At 41.3% G+C, this 24,051-nt stretch overlaps 1 protein-coding gene across 1 annotated transcript; it reads right to left on the bottom strand.

Moving 5' to 3' along the window:
• Window positions 1–1,076: 1,076 nt before the first annotated feature.
• On the bottom strand, window positions 1,077–16,840 carry smox (spermine oxidase). Its single transcript, XM_069665739.1, has 7 exons — window positions 16,763–16,840; window positions 11,201–11,435; window positions 9,916–10,142; window positions 7,926–8,099; window positions 5,499–6,243; window positions 3,256–3,416; window positions 1,077–1,570 (listed from the first exon to the last, which is right to left on the bottom strand). The coding sequence occupies exons 2-7, from the start codon at window positions 11,406–11,408 to the stop codon at window positions 1,418–1,420; spliced, it is 1,668 nt and encodes a 555-aa protein (XP_069521840.1). The 5' UTR covers window positions 11,409–11,435; window positions 16,763–16,840; the 3' UTR covers window positions 1,077–1,417.
• Between the last annotated feature and the right edge of the window lie 7,211 nt (window positions 16,841–24,051).

Raw genomic sequence — 24,051 nt, 5'->3', positions numbered from 1 at the left:
TAATCAGGCCTGAAGAAGTGAACACACCTGTCATAAAGAACGACTGTCCAAACAGTTTAAACACAACAAGTTTCTTTTTCAGCTCTGGTTGTGTCCTTATCAGCAGAGGAGGAACATGAACTGTACTGGCTCCGTCTCCACATACTTGGCTTGATAAATCTTTGGAAACTCTTCGTTCTCACACTGAAACTTCGGTCTTTCTGTTCCTTCTCACACAACTACCATCTGATGCTCCTTCATATTTATAGTTGGCAACAAGTTGGACTCTAAAAAAGAAAAGTTTCAGCTCTGTGTCCTTGGCTCTGAATCATTTTGTCAGTAGACTGCACTTCAGCTCTTTCTGTGCTGACTGTAAACCCATTCTTCTCCTCAGTTTCCTTATCACGTCTGCTCCAGAAATGATTCAAATGTTTGTTGACTCTGATGAGGCTGAGAGCATGCTCTTTAATGGCAAATGTAAGAAAATCCAGGCAACAGACACATGAAAAATATACTCAGACTATTGGAAGAAACCCTTTAAAAAACTTCCTCTTTATTCCCACTAATATGAACTATAAGGAACATAAGGGGGTCGTGTATTTAGCTGAGGACACGCAGTTTATTTGAACCATATCAGTGTGAATTTAGTTGCCACTAAAGGGAAGCCACTTGAGGACTTTAAAACTAAATCCTCTGTTATTAAAACTTCCTCGCCTCGTTCTCTTCAGCCTGCTCGTGTTTGTCACCTGAGAGATGAATTATCACTCGTCGTCCGGCACAAGTGAGGACTGGGTTGAGCTCAGTTCTCGCACCATCTGTCACGTTGGCACAGCATCATGGCTTTGGAGCTTTTCCCTTTCTTTCCACTCACTTTCTGCCTTCCTCCCATACACTTAAGAGCAAACCAAAATGACGATGAAAGCATGGAAACAGCTCCTGTCTGCGCTCGAAACTTTCCTGGAAAACATTCAGCAGGACAGCAGCGGACAGAGGGACAAATATCTGAGTATAATGAGTTTAAAAGACTGACTCTTTTCTTCTTGTTAGATCGTGATATAACTTTTATTTTGTTAAATCTTTATCAATTTTCATTTAGTATTTCCATTATTTTGAAATAAACATAACGTTAAGTACAGAAGGCACTTACAAAAACAAGTTAAATTACAGATGCTGATGTTACAAACATTAAATTACTGATTAAAAAAACATGACAGAATGATAACGACGAGGAACGACAGCACCATTGGCAACGTTTTAACAGTACATCTGAAATAAAATTTAACATGATTCAAATCTACAGTACGATAGAAACAATACCCATTTGTTATCAATGTAATAATGCCCGAGCTACGCCTTTAAGTATAACTTAATCATCAAGATAAAAAGTGTAAAACTCAACAGCTTTGTTTTTTGTCACGAGTCAGAGGTTCGGTTTATTTTACAGGTTAGGCTTTGTGGTGTCCGCTCTGTGCAAGTCCTGGTACATCTCTGCTAGGCGAGTGGCCTCTCTCTGTCCTGACAGCAAAGCACCATGGGTAGTGGAATAGTATTTTCTGTGGGTGGCCTCTCCGGCGAACAGGACCTGAAGAGGCTGTGGAAGGAGAGCAGGGATGGTGAGGACAAAAGATTTAAGAGGAGATGAAATCGTGAAACATTTTAACGCTTTTTATACATTTCCATTCCTATAACAGTTTCTTTGTTAGTGCGCTGAATGCAGAGAGCTACACTAGCTCAGGGCGTAAGATTTCAGTTTGACGCCTTTGGAAGACTTCAGCATTAGGATCATACTGTTCCTTCAGCAGTGTCAAGTGAGCACACACCCTATTCCCTCCCTCGCCTTACCCCCTTCACCCACAGCGCCTCAGGTTTCATGGTCCACACTGCCGGCCAGGACCCGGCCCTCATAACCCCCCCTGACACCAGCTGTATTTGCTCTGCGTGTGCTGTCATGTAACATGGTAGTGATGACACGGCCGCATTAGCCAGATGCTCTCAGAGAGCCTGCTGGGATTGTAAACAGCTGAATGTACAGTACAGGGAAAATACTGCCGTGAAGGAAGTCACATTTTCTACAACTCTTTAAACACACAATGTTTCATAACAAGGATATGTAGCTAGACATCAAGAAAGAACTACGTAGCTTATTACAACTTATAAAGGAAATGGAGACAGTTTTGTCCATTTGTTTATTTCCAATTAAATGCTACTATAAGCCATGGATTTACTCAACATGCAAAAGTTTGACTTATTTCTACAGGCAAGCTTACAATTTAACTTTTCCAGTCATGGAGGAGTAATTGAACATTTAGTTTGGTTCAAAAGGAGAAGTATTTTAGAAGGACCTTACTTTTATTTCCCCTTAAAGATATAATCTCAAAGACTTTCATTTAAATAAATGTCTGTTAAGTCACTATCTGTCGCCGAATGAGCACAACGGTGATTGAGCCTATGGCCCACTGATGAAAGCCTTTGCATTTGCAGTGTTACAGACTGGGTGTCTGTGGCAACTTTTGTGGAGAAAAAAATCACAAGTGGCGCCCAGTTAGTGACGCGTTTTCCATCAGCCAGCAGTGGTTGGTCTGCCAGAGAGGGTAGGCGGAGCTAAGCGGCTGCTTTTCCGGTCTCTGCAAGTGTTGCAAGTAAACAGTAATCTACTATGGCTGAACAAACAAAGAAAAGATCGATGACTACAGATACAACTTCAACAAGAAGTGAAAAAAGAAGAAGAAACAAATTGGACGCTCAGATGAAGGCAAACAGTCTAAAAAGGAAAGCGACCGTCAGCGAGGAAAATCACGAGTTACAACTGGAGCCAACCGTGGACGTCACACATGAATCACTGTCTGTATATCTGCGAAGCGTGCTCCCGCAGTTACTGTTTATCACCATAGGTGCCGCCAAAGAGAAGATCTTTGATTTACCACTTTAAATTAGTAGCAAATTGTATAGCTCTTTCAAGGAAATCTCAAAGGAAATAATAAGTTAATAACAGGTGCGTAATAAATAGTGTTACTCTCAGCTTCATAATCTATTTTAATTTGCTTAACCAGATTCTGATAACCCAACACAAGACAAAAGTTTGTTGTTGTTTTCTTAATTTAAAATATTACATTGACACCTCACAGTTTTCTCGTATATTAACTGAACTTTGGGGACAAATCAGAAAAAAAAATCTACACAAAGTGCATCTTGAACTTCTGTATCAGGGCAACGCTTCTGAACTGGATATCATAGATGAGCTTTTATTATTATTTTTTTTTGTTTTAGTCGTCTTACCGGAGCCTTGGTGCTGTTGGCGTAAGGCAGCGGCATGGCCAGCCTCTCACAGTCCCCCCCACTGGAGCCCACCCTGGTGAAGGAGTAGGAGCCCCGGATGTATGGGTTACTGCCCCACGAGGAGCGCAGGACCCGCCAGGGCTTTGGAATGTCGGGGTTTCCTGTGGACAGACGCAGGGACAGAGACTCAGCGTGAGGACGGAGAGCAGAGGGAGAAACAATCATGCACAGAAAACCCAGTATATGACAGCATCAAACCAGTTCAAATTACTGCGAGTGGAGGCTTTAAACTGGGATGTCCAATCTGCCAGCACTAATCAACTGGTGACCCCGTGTGAGCACAGAGGCTCCAGCGAGTCTATATGTAATTAAGCAACAGCTGAGGGGATTAAACCACACTGACCTAAATGAGCAAAGCGTATGCTTGTGTGTGTGCGCGGGTGTGTGTGTGTGTGTGCGGTTTCTCAGTCTGCATCCATAGGAAGTCCACTGACCTCATCATGAAGTGACAGTCACTGTTTCTGTACTCACACTGTGACCTATTTCTGAGGCAATCACTTTACCAAGCAATAATCTGAGCCATCTCTATCCGCTCACTGCTAATCTGCTGCCAAACGACAAACAATGAGTCAACCCACAGTCATACGTTATACACTGCAATATCTACATCACTGAATTCGGAAATACATCATTTGTGTGTGTTTGCGTCTCTAATAAGGCCTCCCCACCTTGTTCTCCAACACATTATCAGTCGCTCTGCACACTTGTTACTTTTGTGTCAACAGACCAGTTAGCTGCTCATTCAGCTGTATTATCTGTCAACCTTCTAGCATTAAAAAAAAGACCCACTTACGTCACAGCTGGAGCTTGTGTCATTTCCTTTGTGTAAAAAGCAATGGCCCAAGCCCCTTTTTGTATGAGTCACTGAGCACACAGGATCAGTCTTACGTGGCTACTGTGGAAGTTTAAGATGACCGATTCTTAGTCAGGGGTCAGCTACAGCCGAGGTGGAAGAACTTGTCTGGGTTGTGTCATTAAAAATCTTTTTGGTTTCTGAATTATTGAGACACAAAGAAATTTTAACTTGTGTGACATCGATTTACAAAACCCATAAACGCTTCTATGGTGTTCAACTGTGGCAGGAGGGGGAGTAGCAGGGTCTTATGCCCCTCCCACTGGGAAACAAATGCATATAAAAACACAGATCTAGCTTTCATTTATATTTATAAGAAAGAAGTTAGTTTGTGTAATAACCTTCCAGTAACTCGAGAGGTGATGACCAGTGATCTTTACTGCTTCCAGTGCGATTGATTGGTGGATTCGTTTTGTTGCGAGGCTGATAGCGGGGATATAAAAAGTTACTATTCAATGAGTTACCACAAGTTTTGAATTCAGAGAAATCTAATAAATATGCGTATTAAATCTGGTCAGATTATGGCCCAGCTTTACATTTTTTATCAATAAGAAAAGGCGGGAGAGTGGAAGATGTCAGTGGTTACGGTCGCATACAGCTGATTCCAGCAACAAGGATGCTAAGCGCTAACGTGTTGGAGACATTAGCTGTGTCCCAATCGAGGGGCTGCAGCCTTCGAAGGACATATCTGAAGGCTGATTGTGTCACAGCGGCGCGTCGAAGGCTGTCCCAATTCGAAGGGTCCTTCAGATGTGGCCGACAAATGTGTCCTCCTTTTCCCGGCGTCGAGGCCCAACGTATCCCGAGGTTCAATACGCGCCAATGCCAACGAGATGGCGGACTCTTAAGCGGCAGAGGAATACACGTTTAAATGTAAAAGGTTTTGATTTCATCTTAATCGAATAGTTTTGTAATAGCGTTACACATTTAAAAAAAAGAAAGGGGTCTTGAAACAAATTATCTTTAAAATAATAGGTTAACTTATTCAACGTTAGTTATGCTAGCTACTTAGCCCGCTAGCTACCTGTTGCTAGGCGACAGGAGCGGACTTTGGTGACTCAAGGGTAAGGGCGGGAACAGCTGGTGACGCAAACAGGAAATCCTCCGTAGACCTGACGTCTCATTTCAGTTCAGCTTTAGTGGTCTATGCAGGCTATGAATGACGCATCATCCGTGGACCGCCTCCTTCGAATACATTTAGCACCTGCTATAAACAAAAAAGCTCCCCCATAGCTCCCCTGATTACAGTTTCCTCTTGCTGCCTCTAGTGGTAGAAACAGGATGTACGATGGATAACCTTTTCCCACAATGCACAGCTCTGTATCCTCACCTGTAAAGCGCCTGAGCAGCTCAGTGCAGGTCTCAGCCACAGTTTCGTCATCACAGTGCTCCATGTAGAGCGCCTCCTGCCCACAGATCCAGCCGCTCAGCATGTAGCCGTAGCGCTCGGGCGGGTAGAGGACGTCGAAGCTGCAGATCTTCTTGTACCACAGCTCCTCGGGGTAGACCAGCTGCTCTAGCTGAGCCTCATCCTCCCACACAAACTGGATGCTGTTGCACTCAGGGCTCCAGAAGGGCTCCTCGTACTCTAAGAATATCTTATCGGTGGTGCTGATGCCCAGCTTCTCGATGGCAAGCACTTTCTCCTCAGGCAGAGAGGGGGAGAACATGACCTCGTGGTTCTGCTTTAGGACTCCCAGAGATGCCGTCACGATCACGTGGTCGGCCGTGATCCACTCCTCGTCCTCGCACTCCACGTAAATGGGGTGACCCAGGATCAGAGGGTCTTCATGAGGTCGGCAGCTGTGGTTGTTTTCGTTGTGGTTGTTGTCCCGGTTGGTGTCGCTGCGCTTGGTGATCACCTCCTGATGCTGGGCGGAGTAGTTCCAGTGGATGCGGCGCACAGGTTTGCTAAGGCTGATGGTGCGGGACGGAATGTCCTGAGCCAGCAGCTCCACGATCTTCATGAAACCTTCAGGAATTACATAATGTGCACCAGGGATCTCCGTCCACTCGCCAAACTCGCTCAGAGACACCTCATCCATACTGGGGGAGCTGCTTTCACAACTCTCCACCTGAGACAAGAGAACATACACACAGAGTCAGTCGTGGGTCCACTCGGAATTTTGACTCATCTCTCTACACCCATTGAAATCATGCTGTAGGTATGTCGACGACTCATCCCTAGAGCAACTTCTCTGAAACAATCGGCAATGGGCTTCGACATGGTGGGAGCACATGTTTAATACAAAATATGTTACTACTGCTGCTTCAGCTTAGTGAGCCAGCACGGCAGAGGTCACCTGGTGCATTTCACAACATGTTCTGTTTCCTGTGTGTCTGTGTGTGGGCTGGAGCGTATGGAGGAGCGCTCAAATGAATATAACACTGATATGGACTCAGGTAAATATATATTTAAATGAATATCTCAATGCTGAAGTTTTATGTAAGATTTTTTCAAACGTTGAATGTCAAAGACTTGTTTCTATTTTCGCTTCTGTATGTTTGAGATAAGTTCTGTTATTTACCAAAGAATGATTTAAAGATTCTGTGCTCAATAACCTGAAAATTGTATTGAATATATTTATATCCATTTTCATCATAACTGAATCATTAAAAGAATTAGATTGTAATTTTAGAAAATACACTGAAGTGCTCTCTGGCTCAGAGTAATTGCCTGGTAAGAGCAAGGAAAGTTACAGCTGGAGGCCAGGAAATAGTAACATAACCAACTTTAATGAAACAAACTGTTGTTTTTCCAATTCAGTTTTCGTCAAAGTATGTAAATAAGTTCAAGTGTGCTAATCGGTTAGCCTATTAACTGCGCTAACAGGCAGTTTTGTAACTGTTTGATAGAACCAGGCTAACTATTTCCCTGAAGCAACCGTGCAAAACATCAGCTGGTTTCAACATTTTAAATGTAACTATTCACTGCTTTTCTTTTTCCATATGATTGAAGATTGCAATGTTTTAATTTTGGGCTGTGGGCATCACCATGGCGACCTGGGAATCCGAGCCAGACATTTTTCTCTACTATCTGTCATTTTCAGACTAAATGAGTGATAAATATGTAAAAAATAGTCAACAAATGAATTGATAAAAAACAATAGTTGCATTTCTTTGATTCATTTAATGCTCACAAAGAGGCCTGCATGCTTAACTACCATTATACACTACTATTTGTATTGAGGCTCGTATAGTGAAAGTCCTGCTGTGTTAACAAAATGTGTCTGTTAACAAGAAGGCTTAACTGTGCAGTAGGTAACAAGCAGCTCTGCTTTAAATAATAAAACCCTGACCTGAATATCTTCTTTTAAATATCTACATGATTTATGGATGCCATAAAGGCAATGATTACTTCGTAATTAGTAGACCTTTTTTTCAATAAATAATTAATTATTGTCTTATTAACATTAGCTATCAGTGCCAGCAGCCAGACAGATTACATCCATATCCTCTGCCTCATTCTAAGAGATCTGAACGTCTGTAAACCGAGTTTCGGTGTAATTTTCCACATTTATGACTTCATTCTTCATGAATGCATTTCACAGATAATCAGCCTGTGTTTGCTGAAAGCCTCAACAAAACACCAGCAATGAATCAGTCCACTTAGTGTATGTTAGGCGTCGTCCTATTCACAAATGTGCTGTATCTTAGGTGGAAAACAAAAGAGTAAAGATATGGTGTCAAGAAGTCACAGACAGATATAGATAAGGAGCACACACACACACACACACACACACACACACACACACACCTTGAGGTACTGTTGAAGCATGGACAGTTTGAGCCTCTTGGTGCTCTCAGGATCATCAGGATCCAACATGATCCTCTTGCGCACCACGTCTCGTGTGAAGACGCCGACACTGTTCTGGCTCTCGGCGCAAACTGGCTTCCCGTCTTGAAAGAACTCCTGAGTCAGCTCGTAGACCTAATGGAGGATGAAAGGTCAGAAACCGAGGGTTAATCGCGGGGGGAAGGGGAATGAGGAAGGATATAAAGAAAGCAGAGGAAAGTGAAAGAAGAAATCCAGTTCAGTTCAGTTCAGGGCTGATTAGGTCAGCACTGGATTGTTTCAAAGGAGAAGTCAGAGGAGAGTGTGGATACAGAAGAGGTCAAGTTTAATGACTTGTGTTGGCTGAAGTGACAGTGAGCAGAAAGCTAACAGCACACACCTGTCACTCAAAGCAGCCATGCCCTTAATTATGTAGAACTTAAAGAGGGGGTATTGTGCTGTTTCACATTTTAAGATATTTTTTATTTTAATATATGTAATGTTACAATGTTGGCTGTTCAGACAAAACGTGGGTGAAGTTTCAAATCTGTAGGTAAAAGTATGTTGGAGTAATCCCCAGTCTTCTCAGCTCAGTCTGCAGGCTGCTGTGAACGCCAGGTTTCACACAGTTTTTTCTACACACAACACTTTGTGATGTCAGAGAGCTGGCCAATCAGAAGAAAGTGGGCTTGAAGGGGCGGGGTTTCTTAAAGGGACAGAGCTGACCGAGTCGTTTCAGGCCGAGGCTGTATGATGGCCTGCACAGAGCACCAGTGTGAGAAAAATGAAAAGTTTTTAACTGTAAATTATGCTAAGCTACTCCACAGATATAGTCGAATAAAATGTGAAGTTTGAAATTAGCATAATACCCCCCTTTAAAGCCTTATTTAATTTTAACAGGCATGTCATTTCTGCTGCCAAGTTGTGTGCTTTAACATGAGAGTCTATAGAATAATCTGTCCTCCCTCCTCTACCAACAAGAAGATGAAGACTAAAAAAGTAGAGCCCAGAGCATAATGACTCATCTTTATATGATGCCGACCATGAAGATCATCAATGAACAAGGGAGACGAGGTGGATAACACAGTCCTCAACACTCTGCAGCATGTGGAACAGCATCACAAAGAGCGACCAAGGTCAGCTGACCCTGGAGCACGGTCCTGTTTTCACATGCTTTAGAATAACTCTTCATGAAGGCTTTACAGTCAGATTCATTCATCAATACACCCCAAAGTATCAGAGCTGTAGAATCCATACAACACAAAGAAAGCACGTTGAAGCGCTTCAGAGGCTGAAAGGAAACTAGGGGACACGATAACTGACAGAGATGCTAAATGAAACAGAATAACTGCAGTGTTCAGGATGCAGAAACTACCACAGCCTCTAAAGGTGTGTAATTCCATTTAGAAGATTTATCACAAGGACACGGCATGGAGGGGGTCATTGTGAACCCCGAGGTCACACAGAAAACGCAGATGCACCAGAGTTAATGAAAACAAAATGCCTTCTATACCTTCACTCTGTAACCGCTTTTCCAGACGTGACCTACTTACACTGTGATAATCTCTAACAGGGGCTGCTACAGAGCACCGAGCGGGAATATTTGCCCATTTGTGGTTGAATTAAGCATGCTTTGGTGGACATTTTAGTGGTGTATCTCAGGATTTATAAATATAGATTTTTGACATATGTTGTAAGCAGTGGCATGGTGCATGGCAGAGAGGGAACATTACTTGTCCACCCCCCTTTCATCCCCCCTAAAGTTGCTGTAAGGTTGTTGAAATCAGTTTGGCTGCAGACCATCAGTTTGTTAGAGTGACACCCTGCTGTGCCTATGCAGCTGAATGTGCACATACATATTTTGCTGTTATGGCTGAACAATTCCTTTCTTTGTGCTCTTGTTTGCACATAAACTAAGTAGTGCATATAATAGTGAATTCATGTGTGTACCTGTGCGCATGTGTCCCCTCACCTCATTGTACAGGTCACTGAACTCTTCCACCAGGTCCTTGGGGATCCTCTTCCCGGCGTTGGTCTGGTAATGAGCCACACCGTTTTTGGTGTACAGGCTGATGCGTCCCTCGCTCTTCTCCCCGTCTGTGGTGTGCTCCAGCAGCCCGTTCTCCTCTGCCAGGTGGTACACTGGGTTCCCATTGGCGCCATGAATCCAGGTGGCTCCAAGTTCCAAAGTTGCTGTTCCTACAAATAGAGAAAAAAAAGCAGCACAGATCAGTGTGTGTATGAAAAACACAGATTGAAACATCAGCGGCTTGGCTTTGAAAGAAACTGTACGTATCAGTAAACAGTAACGACTCCTTTGTCAAGGCACAATCACACTTAAATGTTAATAATAATAATGTGACTATTTAAAGAGCGATTGACCCAATTAACATAACGTACTTGATGAAACTGGGTGTGACGCAACCACACCTGATCAACAAGTCAACAATCACTTGGCAGAGACGGAATACGCTAAATGCTTCATGGTTGCACAACGTCTAACCACATACAAAGGGCGTTCCCATAACAGAGGCAGATATAAATGTGTTGACCTACTGTACGAGTGTGTTTATACATGTGACCTCTTTCATGTGCAGTCAGTGTCAGCGCCATGAGCAGATGCTGTTCCCTTTTTGTCTTTGTTCTTGCCAAAAGAATTTGTCATGATGGGAACCAGTGGCCAGTAACTGACCTGCAGTTCAGTGTATTTTGTAGTGAGCTTCACTCCAGCACATCAGGTGAAAAGGACCTTAATTTCTCCTGAAATTAATATCTGATAAGAATATTTACTCAAGTTATTAAGGCAAACAAGGCTAATTATGTGAACATATGGCTGGCTTATCGGACAGTTTTCTCAACAAATATCCTTTACCTTTACATACTTAGTGTTTGTCAAACAGGTTCACTGATTGCTGCCTTTCTCCAGCAGGTAAATCTCTCTGAATTTCGCAGCATAACAGAGTTTTTAATCTGGTATTTGTGGCGACCATAAATATACATGTCTTATATAACTATGATGGGGACATTCCCACTGGTAGGATGCATTTTACATCAACCAGAAATAATTGCTCAGAGCTACAGGGCAAAGCAACTGCAGGAGCGGCGTATGCTACAGCAGCAACCAGCTATAGAACAGCTCACTTCTATCAGTGCTTCCAATTATGCTGTTAAAAAAGGAATTAGTTAAAATGTTTAGCCGTCTTATGAAAACATTTACCATAAAGTTTAAGGAAACAACATGTAACACTTCCTCTCACCGTGCGGAACACTTTGAACTCTCCCTCCGATGTGGTCTGAGGCCTCTAGGACAGTGACATCCGTGAAGCCTTTTCTCAGTAGGACCCTAGTTGCAGCAAGGCCGGCCAAGCCAGCACCAATAACTACTATTCGAGGCTGCCGATGAGTGCGTAGGCCGCTACTAAGAGGATCATCAGTGCTGTCTGAGGAAATTTCACAACTTTGCATGCCGTCCAAGCTCTTCTTCGATGGAGTCTGAGGAGGAAGGGAAGAAAGAGATTTTTAACACCGAGTCAGCAGGCGACAGACACTCATAACAGTGAGCGAGAGAAAGAAAACTCTCTTTAGAGAGTGACACACAACATACCTTAAGAAAGATAAATACTTTAAAGTAGCTAACTCATGACTGTAAACGCGGCTGGTTTGATGGGTCACACTCCGTTGCATACCAGTTAGCTACCTACTGTACACTCCTATATCATATCTCCAGTGGGTATTTTCAGCTACTGATCACTGCTCCTCTCTCCGCATGCAGGTTCTCTCTTCCTTTGGCATATGTAGACCCAAATGTTCTAAATCTAAACACGTTAATAACTTGTGTGAACCACCTGGTATTAGATCAATCTTGTGAGCCCCAAAGAAATGTTGCAAACATATGAAAATATGCGATGCAAACAAGTCGTTATCCTTCAAAAAATGACCAAAGTTGACCAATGCACCTTGAGTTTTGCCTCCCATGTTAAAAAGTGTGCCCTCTTGGTCGCCCCATTCAGCTAAATCATGATAGACTCTTTACAGGTTTCTATTCCAGCGGGGAAATCTTGATAAAGCACTATCTGCACCCAGCTGGTGAACTTTATCCTTTGGCCTCTTCTGAGCTCCCATGTCTTGTGTGTGTGATTAATTACCGTCTACAAAGACCTCTTTTATAGCTGATAAATGTTGCTTATCCTCCCTAACATGACATTTACTGCTGTATTTATAACTGACTAACCTAATTCAGAGTCTCTTTTCCACAACATGATTACATTATTCAGTCTACCTGCCGTGTAATGCTGTGTGACAACACTGTTTATTGATAATATGTCCGAATAAGGAATCATGACACAACACTGTTATTTCTGTCGGAGTATAAACAACCAAATAAATTCTTTTTGCTCTATCTCCGATTACACGGAGATTTGCTCAAGGACACATTTGGACGACCTTGTTTACCCACTTCACAAGGCGGCTCTCAGTGGATGTATGGACAGCTGCATGTGAGCATAGCACAGTGGGAGATTCACAAAGTAGTTAGTGTTTTTGTCATGGAGGATGTTTTTAGTGGAAGCTGCTATCTGAGGGCTTTTAATTTGAAATTAGTTTGTTTCTCCTGCACTGACATGCATGAGAAACAATATCAAGTCCTCTGAGGTAAAATGGTAATATCCTGCTATTACACAATACACACATACATACACATACTCCCTGCTTTGTTACCACAGCAACACTGAACACAGGGCAGTACATATGGTACAATGTAGAAAGTGCACACAGTGTTGAGCTCACACATCACTGTGACCGTTTTAACATCCATCCGGTATACACTAAAATAGGCCGCAGTTTACTTCATACACAGAGAGAGGATAGTGTCCCCTTCCACTTGTTTTGAACTTTGATTCAACTTTGACCTTTGAGTAACTGCGCCTAACAGTCGTCAGCTCGGCTGGATGATTCACATGATCAATGAGGGCTGACAAAGAGGATCACAGAGGAAACCACCAGCTAACACTGCAAGAAAGTGTGTGTGTGTGTGTGTGTGTGTGTGTGTGTGTGTGAGAGTAACATATGTTGATGAAGAAGTAAAGAGGTCAAGGATTTCTGTAAACCTCTGTAACTTCCTGTTTCAGTCTGAGTTTGACCTCCGACACGGATGTGGGTTCGGGTTTGTGACATTTCACTGAACTTGTTTACGCAGTTTGAAGTCATTGTGGGAACTATCTCCAATCAATGAGCCTCAATAATTCAGGGTTAGATCGACTTTTTAGGCTATGTTTGTCTCTTAGTACAAAACTCATTGACTTCTACTATAAAAAAAGTCAGTCCTTCTGGTGATTTGCAACCTATTATTTTAACCATTAACAGCTTGCATATTGATTCATCCACACGACACAGGAGGAGACGCCGGTCTGCACTTCGAGTTCCCAACGCCTTTCTGCAAAACCACGGAGCTACACAGAATTACATCTTTGTTAGATCCAAATAAAGCCAGGTTTCAGTTCAAGCTCTGCCTCTTGTCTGAGTGTCAGCTATGAAGGCTTTGCGTTAAACGTCCGCACACAGACAACAAAGGGAGGATGATAATCAGTCGGATTCCCAGCAGCTGATCCGAAATGATGACGCAGCGCCTGACTTTTAACTTCCTAACAATCAGACGAAAGTAGCCGAATCAGCTTAAATGAGTTCATAAAAACATGTTTCCATGTGCAGTTAGATAAATGAAATATGTTTTACATTGTGGTGTCTCTTTCATGCTGCTCTGACGGTGAGGTGAGGGTCACAGAGGACGCTGCTTTGTGGCAAACAACAAATGTAGACAGCACACCTGACAACATGAGGAGGCAGCGGTGGCTTTGTTTGTTCCGTTTGTGGTAAAGAATACGATTCATCTTTTCCTTATTACTCACCTAACCGCGACTGTTGCATGTGTTTGTTTGTGTTCATAAATAGCAAATTAGGTCATCATCGCTTGCCAACATTTTTAATAACAGGAGGAGGAGCAGAAGGAGGCGTGTGCATTTTAACCCTCTGTGTGTTTGAGACAGTTATGGGTGTGATCCCTGTTTAACAGCAGCCAGTGATCAACACCCTTTTGTTTGAGCAATCCATGAATATCATTATATGCATATAGAATTAACTTACTTACACAGGCAGCAGATTGTAAATCTTTTGGTGCATGATTAATATTGATTTGATAACCTGCAGCTAATTAAATCAGATCTGATCAAAGGTAATGTGTGAAGTCCAAATAAAGATATGCGCTGTATCTAAACCATTATATAATCACTATAAGGTACAAAGGGCAAATTAATAAGGTGTGAAAATGTGTACTGCCGGGAGACCCCAGCTGTTGGTTCGACACGGATGCTTCCCTTTCCAACACCTGAGACTGTTTTCACGCAGTGCAATCATGTCACATCTCAGTGATGATGCACTTTTACTGCGGGCTTGTTCATGTCTGTATAAATGGCTCGCATGTTAGACACACCTCAACAAACCTGTTACTAACAAGGCCAGTGTTATGATAGCTATTGACACCTTATTTTATTGTTCATGTTTTGGTATCTGGGGGTTAAACTTAGTTATTAGAAGGCATCATTTTCTCAGGGGAAATCCTCGGAAAACAGATTCACAGGGAGGGATCAAAGCCACAGCGACACGTGAATAATCCTCGCCGCACTGTGATTTTCTTCATACTGCAAGCCTTGCTGGAGACCTCGTAAGACTACAGTATATCCCGTGTCCTTGGATGCCCCCTACTCCACTTAAAGAAAAAGGATTACGAAGCTGATAAACTGTTCTGTCAAAAAAGGTCAGATAAGTTCAGGCAAGTGTGTCACTTCACTCTTTGCACCCTTTCTTAAAGAAATGCCATCTAATCTGTTAATGTTGAAATATAAAGTAAAGCCTGTTTCAGTCCAACACTCGCTCAATTCCTTAAATGAAGAGCAGATGTATTTCATAGACAGCGTACAACCACTTCACACTCTGTCCTCGCTGACAGATTGCGCATCCCTCCCTGGTCGCTTGTAATTCCACGGCTGGTTAATACACTTGCCACATGCCGTCGCTCCACGCTTGACACCACTGCAGCAGATTAATGTGTGGGCTGGCCTTGGGTAGATAGGTGGCTCAGGGTGGGGTGGAGAGAGGAGGGAGGGAGGAGAGAGGGGGGCTACCACTGACCTAGAAATGGCAATCTACTGTACAGTGCATCCGCCAGTGGCCTTTTTAAGAGCAGGCGTATCTTTTTATTGCTGGGTCTGAGCTTCGGTCCCTCGGCCTTTACTGCGCCCCAGCTGTGTCCACACGCACATCTGCATTTCCTTCATCAGTCCCATGCCAGTATGAGCATGCTAACTAACCTCTCTAACGTAAAGAAAAAGAGACATCGCAGTGCAGTCTGGGGGCTTTGTGCGAAAGGCCAGAAATTCCACACTTCTCTCTCATCTCAGATTTTCCAAAGCTGGGATACTGGAAGCACCACACACACACAAACACGCACACACACACTTCACTGCTGTGCTACTGTAGACCACACTTGATGTTCTCAAAGTGCAGATAAAGAAAGAAGTGCCCTGAGACAATTGTAGTGCAATCAAAGCAGCAGAGCAGACGCACTACATTTAATCGGTACACAATGGCAAATATGACAGAAAATACAGAGTTAACAAAAACTGATGAACACAAGTAAGTATATATTTCTGTAATCAAAAATACATCCCTAAGGGTCTTAGGGTAAAATGCGGGTACCATTTGCCCTATATACATGAAAATACATATAAAATAAATATAAGCTACTTGCTTTGTTATAAACATTAAAAATAATCATTTACTAATGCTTTTAGATCCATTATGAGCCAGTCAATACAGGCAACATTTAGGTTGTCAGGTTGTACAAAATCTGGCTTTAAGGTTCGTCCAATTACTTTGACCAAAATGTATTTTTCATTACCGACTTTTGAACATTTATAACCGCAGACTTCAATCAATCAAAACCCCTTTATTAGTGACTGATTAACATTTATAAGTAAGAACTAATCTGAAACCAATAAATGAATGGAACAATGAGAGTAAACACTAGCTGAAGGAATCTTTTTTTACCTTACCTGACCTTTTCTGAGCTTACAATAACAGATATTTTAAAAAAAAGCATAAAAATATGATTTATCAAAATCTAATACAGCAGACTTGAAATGTGGCTTACTTTAAACTGTTGATAACATGAGAAACAAAGAACTCTTTGAACAGATAAGAAGCGTGATCTCCTCTGTGTGTCCTATAGTATCCTGCTGCCTGGCTGCCGGACTGAGCTGTATAGGAAGAGCTGCCACGTATAAGCTGTGATGCCAAAGTGGCAGCAGTTTGAAACAACTTCACTGAGTTACTCACTAATTGTCTGTGAACCAACGCGTGGAGGAGACATGAGAAAACGAAGCACACGTTTTTACAGCAAATAAATAAAGCACATATATATTTATGTATAAATCCACTGTGTTTCAGCCGGAGCAGGTTGTCAAAAAAACACACACACAGCGACCTACAATACATCAGTGTAAGTAACATTTGATCTGATCAGCCGGCGGTGTGTTTACACAGGTTGTTTTTGAGCAGCACTTTCCTCTCGTATTTACACGAACAACTGGCTGACATTTAGTGTAACGAATGAACGATGGCTCACAGCGCTGACAACTACAATTTTCAGTTAAACCTACTGATAAGGTGTTATTGTGGTTAATATTTAAATCACTGCATTCACCATCACCGTGTCACTGTCAAATAATAATTTCGTTAAATACGGTTATAGTAGAGCAGCTGGTTACCTGACTCTCTTGGTCTTCAGCTTTAAACCTCAGAGTGCTCCGCTTTCTTTTGTGCCGTTTTTCCCTCAGACCGGCTCCGCTTTGTATTTATGCCTGGAAACCAGAAGCAGCCAGTTTCTCCCGTGGCCGCTGCCTCCTCATTAATTAAATATGAGCTGTGATGACGACTAAGACCAGCCCCCCTGCACTGAGTCAGCCTGCTGTCACAGAGCTGCACAATACACTCACTCACACACACACACACACAAATTCATATTTAAATGTAAGCATATAACTATAGACTATTTTTGTATCATTATGTAGGCCTATATCAGTGGTGTTAGATAACTAACTATATTAACTCAAGTACTGTGGCCTACTTAAGAGGCTGCAATTTATAGGCACTTACTTTCATTTCATTTATTTCACTTTTCTGCCTTTCACAAGTAGATCATTTTGTTGCATTCAATGTAGTCTTACCAGAGTATCGAAGTAACCATTGTAATTTCAATGCCTCATGGTTGATCTGCACCTGAAAAGACAGTATAGTTAAAATGTAGAGGGACATCAAGCTATATTTCAAGAGACACAACATGATAACACATCAGCTAGCATTAGGTCGTAGCTAAGGTTAGCGTTTCACTCTTCAGGCTAAGAATACTGTTCTTTGACACTGATAGGCATTAATCCCTTGCTAAGCGATATGTTAGCTAGCTAAGCAATATGTTAGCTAGCTAAGCAATATGTTAGCTAGCTAATATTTATTAAGATAGCTAGCCAACTTTAATGTTAGGGATTGGTTGAATGCTAATGTTAGCTGCTATGACTTTGTCATTAAAAGATAAGGTATCTATTGTCTTTTCAGTTGCTATTCATCAGCCATTGATCTGACAATTAATTATAAGATTAAACAATCATTTAGTCCACAAATGTTTCACATCATCACATTGAGATAGCTTCTTTTGTTCAACCATCAGTCCAAAAACCAATCACTTTATTTAGCCTACAATCATAAGCGATAAGAAAAGCAACAAATTATTACATTTATGTAAAAGTGGAAACAGAAAATGTTTGACATTTATGCTTGAAAAGTGATTGAAACACATAATGTATTATCAAAATTGGCAATATATTTCTGAGAATTATTTTGTTGTTGCAGCTCTTCTTAATTATTTTATTCCACTACCTTTAAAAAGCAGCCTAAATATTGTACTGTACACAACTTTATCTGACAACAATAATTACTCTGTTGATTGAGATGAATTCTACAAAATAAACTCAACAAATACATTTTAATGTTAATTATATTATAAGATACAATTTTAGTGGTCTACAGGGAAAATTCACAAGTAACAATTATATAAAGTAATTTAAATCAATTCGACCTTTGTCAGTTGCAACATTATGTGATGAACACTCTATTTCATCAATGAATGTGTTCCAAAAAATATTTACATTATTCTGAAATTGGCAATTCTTTTATTCTTTTGTACTTTTACATTGTAAGAATTTCAAATGCAGGACTATTACTTAGACTATGTTGTCTCTGCTTAAACTGAAGTTTAAGATCTGAGTATGTCTTCCACTACTCACAGACTCTACTTTGCAGTCTGCACAATTGCACTATTGTATTGTTGTTAACAACACACAGTAACTGTTTGACTTGTGTATAAGCATTGTGTGTGCTTGTTGTTCATTGTTGCTTTTTATAGATCTTTATCAGTGCATCTATTTTTTTCATCGGCATGGTTGACATTATTTTTAGCTGTAAGTCTCTCTGTGTATCTTTTTTCAGAAAACGGTTGTTGAGGCCGTTTTGAACAAAGAGCAAATGTAAAACTGGAGTCAAATTCCCTATAGGTCACATGAGGTAGTGAAATAAGTCAACTTTAAACCAGGGAGAGCAGAGACACAGTGCTTTTTAGCTTTGAGATAAGTAACTCTTAAACATACTGCATATGGAATAGACAAACCACAAGTGATGGTGACTTATTACGTTTGTGAAAGAGGAAGTGAGATATTTTAGCAAAGTAAAACTTGTAATATTATAAAGTGGATAATATTGTGTGTGTCGAGTCTAAAGCCTACTATATAACAAGTAACATTAGGACATGGTGGTCTCAACCCTGCATAATGTGTTTTTTTTATTTAAAAAATGTTGTGGACAAGACAGTATTTTAAATAGATGATGGTGGCTGTGAAGTATTTGTTTCATGTTGTTGAGCAGGAAATCCATCAGGAAAAAGGCACTGTTTGTTTAGGTGGGCTGACCCTTTACCTTCTCCAAAAGGCCATCCTAAGCTGTTTTGCCTGCAGGTCCAAACCCATAAATCAACAGGAAGTCATGTGGAGGATTCAGTGGCGAGGCGCACCTCTCGGATGTCATCAGCGTTTGTCTTTGTATGGGCTAATAATCGTTACAGTTCATCTTGCAGGTTGCCTCCCTTCCTGTTCTGTGCTTCGTCTGTGTTTTGTTAAAAGGAGGAAGTTTGTCAGACAATCATTTGAATAATCAGCAGAAAACAACACAATTTGCTAATGAAAACTAAAGATCTTTACTCAAACCATAAAACTAAAGTGTAACAATAACAATAGTTGAAGTATGAAAATATATATTGTAACTACTGTTAGAGCAAATATGGGTAGGATAACACTGAGAACAGCACTTAACAGCAGTCAGACACAGTTAGCCTCTGGCTGATACACAAATTTAACACAGCATTAAGCTGTTAAATTAGTCAAATATTCCATATACTCAGAAATGGGTGAAGACCAGACACAGAGCAGACAGGAGAGCAAATATTGGACAAGGATACATTAGGTGGCCACAAACACAACACAACATACAGCATTACGTCTGACTGTGTAAATAAGCAGCTGTTTGCCTAATTACATTTAAAGGTGATGGTAGTCAATGACTTCTTTCTGCTACCCTAAAGTATCCATAGAAACAGGTTTAAATTTCACTGCTCTCAGCAAAATTTTACTTTAAAGGTACTATGTGGATTTTTTTTTTTAGATTTGCAAAAAAGTGATGTGAACCTACATTAGATTGACCAAGATTTAATGCCCTACATATCTTGACCCCAGTAAAAGAGAGGCAAGATATCACATCATTTGGATTTTCCAGGCAAACAGAGTTCAGACTAAGAAATAGCCCCACAGGCTGCTTTGGGCAACAACAGCAACAACAACAAAAACATGGGGATGGACTTTAAAAAAACAACCTTTATGTTAGCAATCCATTCACACATTATCAATAACAAGCAATTTGCTTCACAAAGTGGGCTACCTTTCAGTAAAAATAAATAGTGTGATTATGAGTGGTTCCACCAGAATTATAGTCCATTCAGTTTGGAAAACTCTTTGCATTTATTTCTAACATATCTAGGATTAAGGAAACTTTTATGTATGAGCTCAGGCTTTTTCCAGGTTTCACATTGATTATGAAATCTGCTTCTACAGTTTCAAGGAAGGACAAAGTCCTCTTGACTCATCTCCACTGACAAACACATCATACCTGAAGTCTGAACACCTCCTGCTTTACAAACATCACAGTTTGTACCAATGGAGGGAGCCGAATTTAATCATATTATTTTTTAATTTGATCTGATTAGCTCTGAATCAAATTAACACCACGACTGTGCAAGAAGTCTGCGGGATTCAGTCAATCATAAAATCAATCCTGTATGACACAGTAGCTGATGACATAACTTACATGATACATGACCTATTTAGTGCAATGTCCTGCTGGAAATGAGCTGGGGTTTTTTCAGCTAGGTGTGACTGCAGGTTTCTACAGGACAGCGTGATCAGTGGGTGTTTGATTTAACCATCAATTAAAATAAAAAATATTTAATATTCTCACTTGTGACTCTCTCACCACCCTGGTTGACAACTAGATTTGTATTTGAATTGAATTTGAACGTCTCATACAGGCCCCCAAACTGCAGATGTGAATTCCAAAGTTTGATTCATATTTTTCAACAGCGTAGGCCCCTGTTAGAGTTTAGCTTTGTTCATGTGCATTTAGATCAGCGTACTTACAGTTCTCTACATGAAATTATGAAGTTCCTTCACATCTCTGCACAGCTATCCAACGATCCCAGTTTTTTGGCTCCTGTTTGGAATAGACATAAATGTATGAGCCCAGTGTATTTATTCGGCCTAACCAAATGGACGTAACACATATATTGAAACTTCATTGGGCTGAAATTATAGTTTTTTGTGCAAAAAGCTCACTTGAGTTCATTAACCTACGCTCTGTGGAAGCATATTATATACAGAAAATACAAGCACTTACCTTGTAAAATAAAGTTTAGCTTTCTACACTCCATGTTTTGCATGGTCTGTGCCTTTACAATAACTGGTATGCTATAGCTTTTGAAGACAAGATAAAAAGACATGAGGCAAAGAGACGAAAGAAGAAAAAAATAGAACAAATTAAAAGTTAAGAGTGCCAAATATAAATAAATAGCCCAACTATACTTCATAAAAAACAATGTTTACAGTAGGCTACTATATCCAACACGTGCCTGCTATAAATATTGTTTGTGTGAACAGAATTATTGTTTTGACACGAGATGGAGCCACACTGTGCTCACTGAAGCTAAAATAGTAATGGCGCAGCAGGAACCCCTGAGGGTTCCTACTTGATAAATCAACACTGATTAAACACTCGCCAGTCTTTAATTGACAGGATTATGCAATCACAAGACACTACTGTCCTTTCAAAGCATTAATTCACTTGGATCACGTGTTCCTTTGCTATCTAAACTACTTTACAGGGTGTTCCGGCCAAGTTGACTTGATTAGCACGTGAATATGCATGTGTTTGCTGCATAATTAACGCACAGAGGAATGCTGGCGTGGGATTGGTGAAGCGGTTGGATCATGAGAAAGGCCTCTCTGTTCGTTGGTCCAGCAGGGCACAGAGAGCTCACATTGTGAGTCTGGCCAGCGTTGGGTTACTCCATCGTTTTCCCACCTCCCTCTCGCTCTCCTGTGCAGCCATGCACCACAGAGGGGAAAGAAAGTGGCTTTTCATTGATCGGGTCAGTCGGAGCTCGCACAGGAACTCAGTGAAGAGCGGAGTCAGTCAGCTGGCTACAACTGCCTTTCATGATCCTTAGCCATTCCCCAGCAACCAGCAGCCTGCATGAATGCTACAGAGTGACTCATTACCTCCTCAACCACCAAGAAGCTGTGAGGGGAGGTGCAAAGGACCAATCAGAGTGCACCGATTAACGGCAGGTTTATTGTTATGGTTTAACTCACAAGACTTCAAGGTTCTCTTTAAGTCCCAGGGTTCAGTGCGGGGCATTTTGGACAGTAGACTAAGCACCTGTGTGAGAGCAATACATGCTGTCTGGAGCAAATACAAACCTTTGAAAGTTGAGTTTCATTTTGTCAAATCATATCCAGAGTAAACAAAAGGGTTTTAGAGGAAAGTATTTTAGAAATAAGAAGGTCATCGGTCCAACTCCAATTAATGATTCGTTTTTTCCCAAAGTTACTACCGAGCTAGCTAAGTAGGCTAATATTACTCAATAAGCTGGTTTACAATGAGGATGACAACTTACCAATGCGTTGGCCAACAGAAGTATAAAATTGGAGTGCAAAATTAATCAAATCCAAAAAAAAAGGACATTGTTTAGCGGAAATAGCCTGTTTCTGGCCAGCTAATGAGTTTAGTCCAATAACCATTTTCTTTTGCTTTGCTGTTTTGGTTGCCAACAACTTCTGAAAGAACTATCGGCCCATTAGCTGCCAAATGCTCCTCATCATAGGTAACGTAGCCTACAGTAGGTTTTGATAGCCGTAGACTCAAAACCGTCAAGTTGCGAGCTGGAAAAACCAAAAACACGGAACTTACACTTTAAGTAAATGTCCAGGAGTCAGGGGGTGCTGCAAATTAGGTGTGAATTCTCTGTAGTTCCAGCACCAAGACTAAACCCCTTTTTATACTATATCACATGAGTTGTGCCTCAATTCAGGGGCTACATCCTTTGAAGGAAGCAGGCTACGAAAGATGACTCCTTTGCAGCCTGCGTAGCCCTCTAAGGCCAAACTGAAATAAGACGGTCTGGTCTACGTCGGATTTCCTGTTTACGTCACCAGCTGTTCCCGCCCTTAACCTCGCGTCACCAAACGTGCCCGCAACTTTTTGACTGAGTTGAAACCAAAAACTTTGACATTTAAAAGTGAATTCCTAGGCCGTTTAAGAGTCTGCCATCTCCTTTAAATTGGCAACGCAATGAATCTCTGGATACGTTGGGCCGTGAAGGACGCACCCGATGGATCCTTTGTGGCCTGGGAAAAGGTGGACACAATTGTCCTTCAAATACGGCTTTCGACGGGTGCAGCCTGAAAAACAGAGAGGACATGACCTCAGCGTCCTCTAGAGTTCGTTCCAGACCAACAGGGATTTAAAAAGACAATTTCTCAGAATCCTGAGCCGAATAGAATCACCATCTTATCTCACATCAATGTGTTGGAAATGTGAAGAGAAGTCAACATGAGCGACATAACCACAGAAACTTGTGTCTATAAATGGTGACAACAAAGCCATTAAAGACATTGAAGAATGTATTACCATTTATTAAAGGAATTTCAACACCAACAAAGATGTAAGATAAAGATGAGAATTAAGTTGTAAGAGCAAGAACAAAAATAAGAAAAACATAATAATGCTGGAGCGAGTTCACTTTTTCCCTCAGAAACTGTTACCCCCTCTCTTATCCCTTCATCTCTGTTGCCCCTTACTCCATTTCCCTCCCTTTTGTGTTCACTATCACACCACCGGTTGCGAAACAGGTCTTGGCCGGAGGTCTGAGTTTTCTGTTGTTGTAGTGTAACAAGGAGCCCTGTCACAAGTGTTTTGGCCAAATCCTTCCCCCCCTCTCTGAAACTGATGCCCGACTCCCCCTCCTTACCTCCCCTTGCACTTTCAAGTTGATCACACATGTTAACCAGTAAGCTGCCTTTTTCACAGAATGACCCAAAAGGACAAAGCTGCTTAAGTAAAGCTGAGTATTAGTAACAATGTGTATACAGAGTCATGTCAGACATTCCCCTCCCTCTTCTTTATATGGCTCTTTGTAAAAAGGGTAAAAACGTAGTATTTTTTTCCTGAGAGAGAGAGAGCTAAAGAGGGTAGGAGTCTGATATTGTTTAGGTGTCGAGTAAAATTTACTTAAGCTGGATGCTGTAAGCATATCTTCTGACCTTTTGTCACAGGCTCCTGCAGATCTTTTACTAGCTGGCATACTTGTCATACTTAGCGTGAGAATAAACACAAAAACAAACAG

The sequence above is a fragment of the Semicossyphus pulcher genome, unplaced genomic scaffold, assembly GCF_022749685.1.
Source record: "Semicossyphus pulcher isolate SPU_LCO1_2020_fin unplaced genomic scaffold, fSemPul1.0.p SCAF_17, whole genome shotgun sequence".
In the NCBI taxonomy this organism is placed as follows: Eukaryota; Metazoa; Chordata; class Actinopteri; order Labriformes; family Labridae; genus Semicossyphus; species Semicossyphus pulcher.
This window is presented reverse-complemented; position numbering and strand designations above follow the sequence as displayed.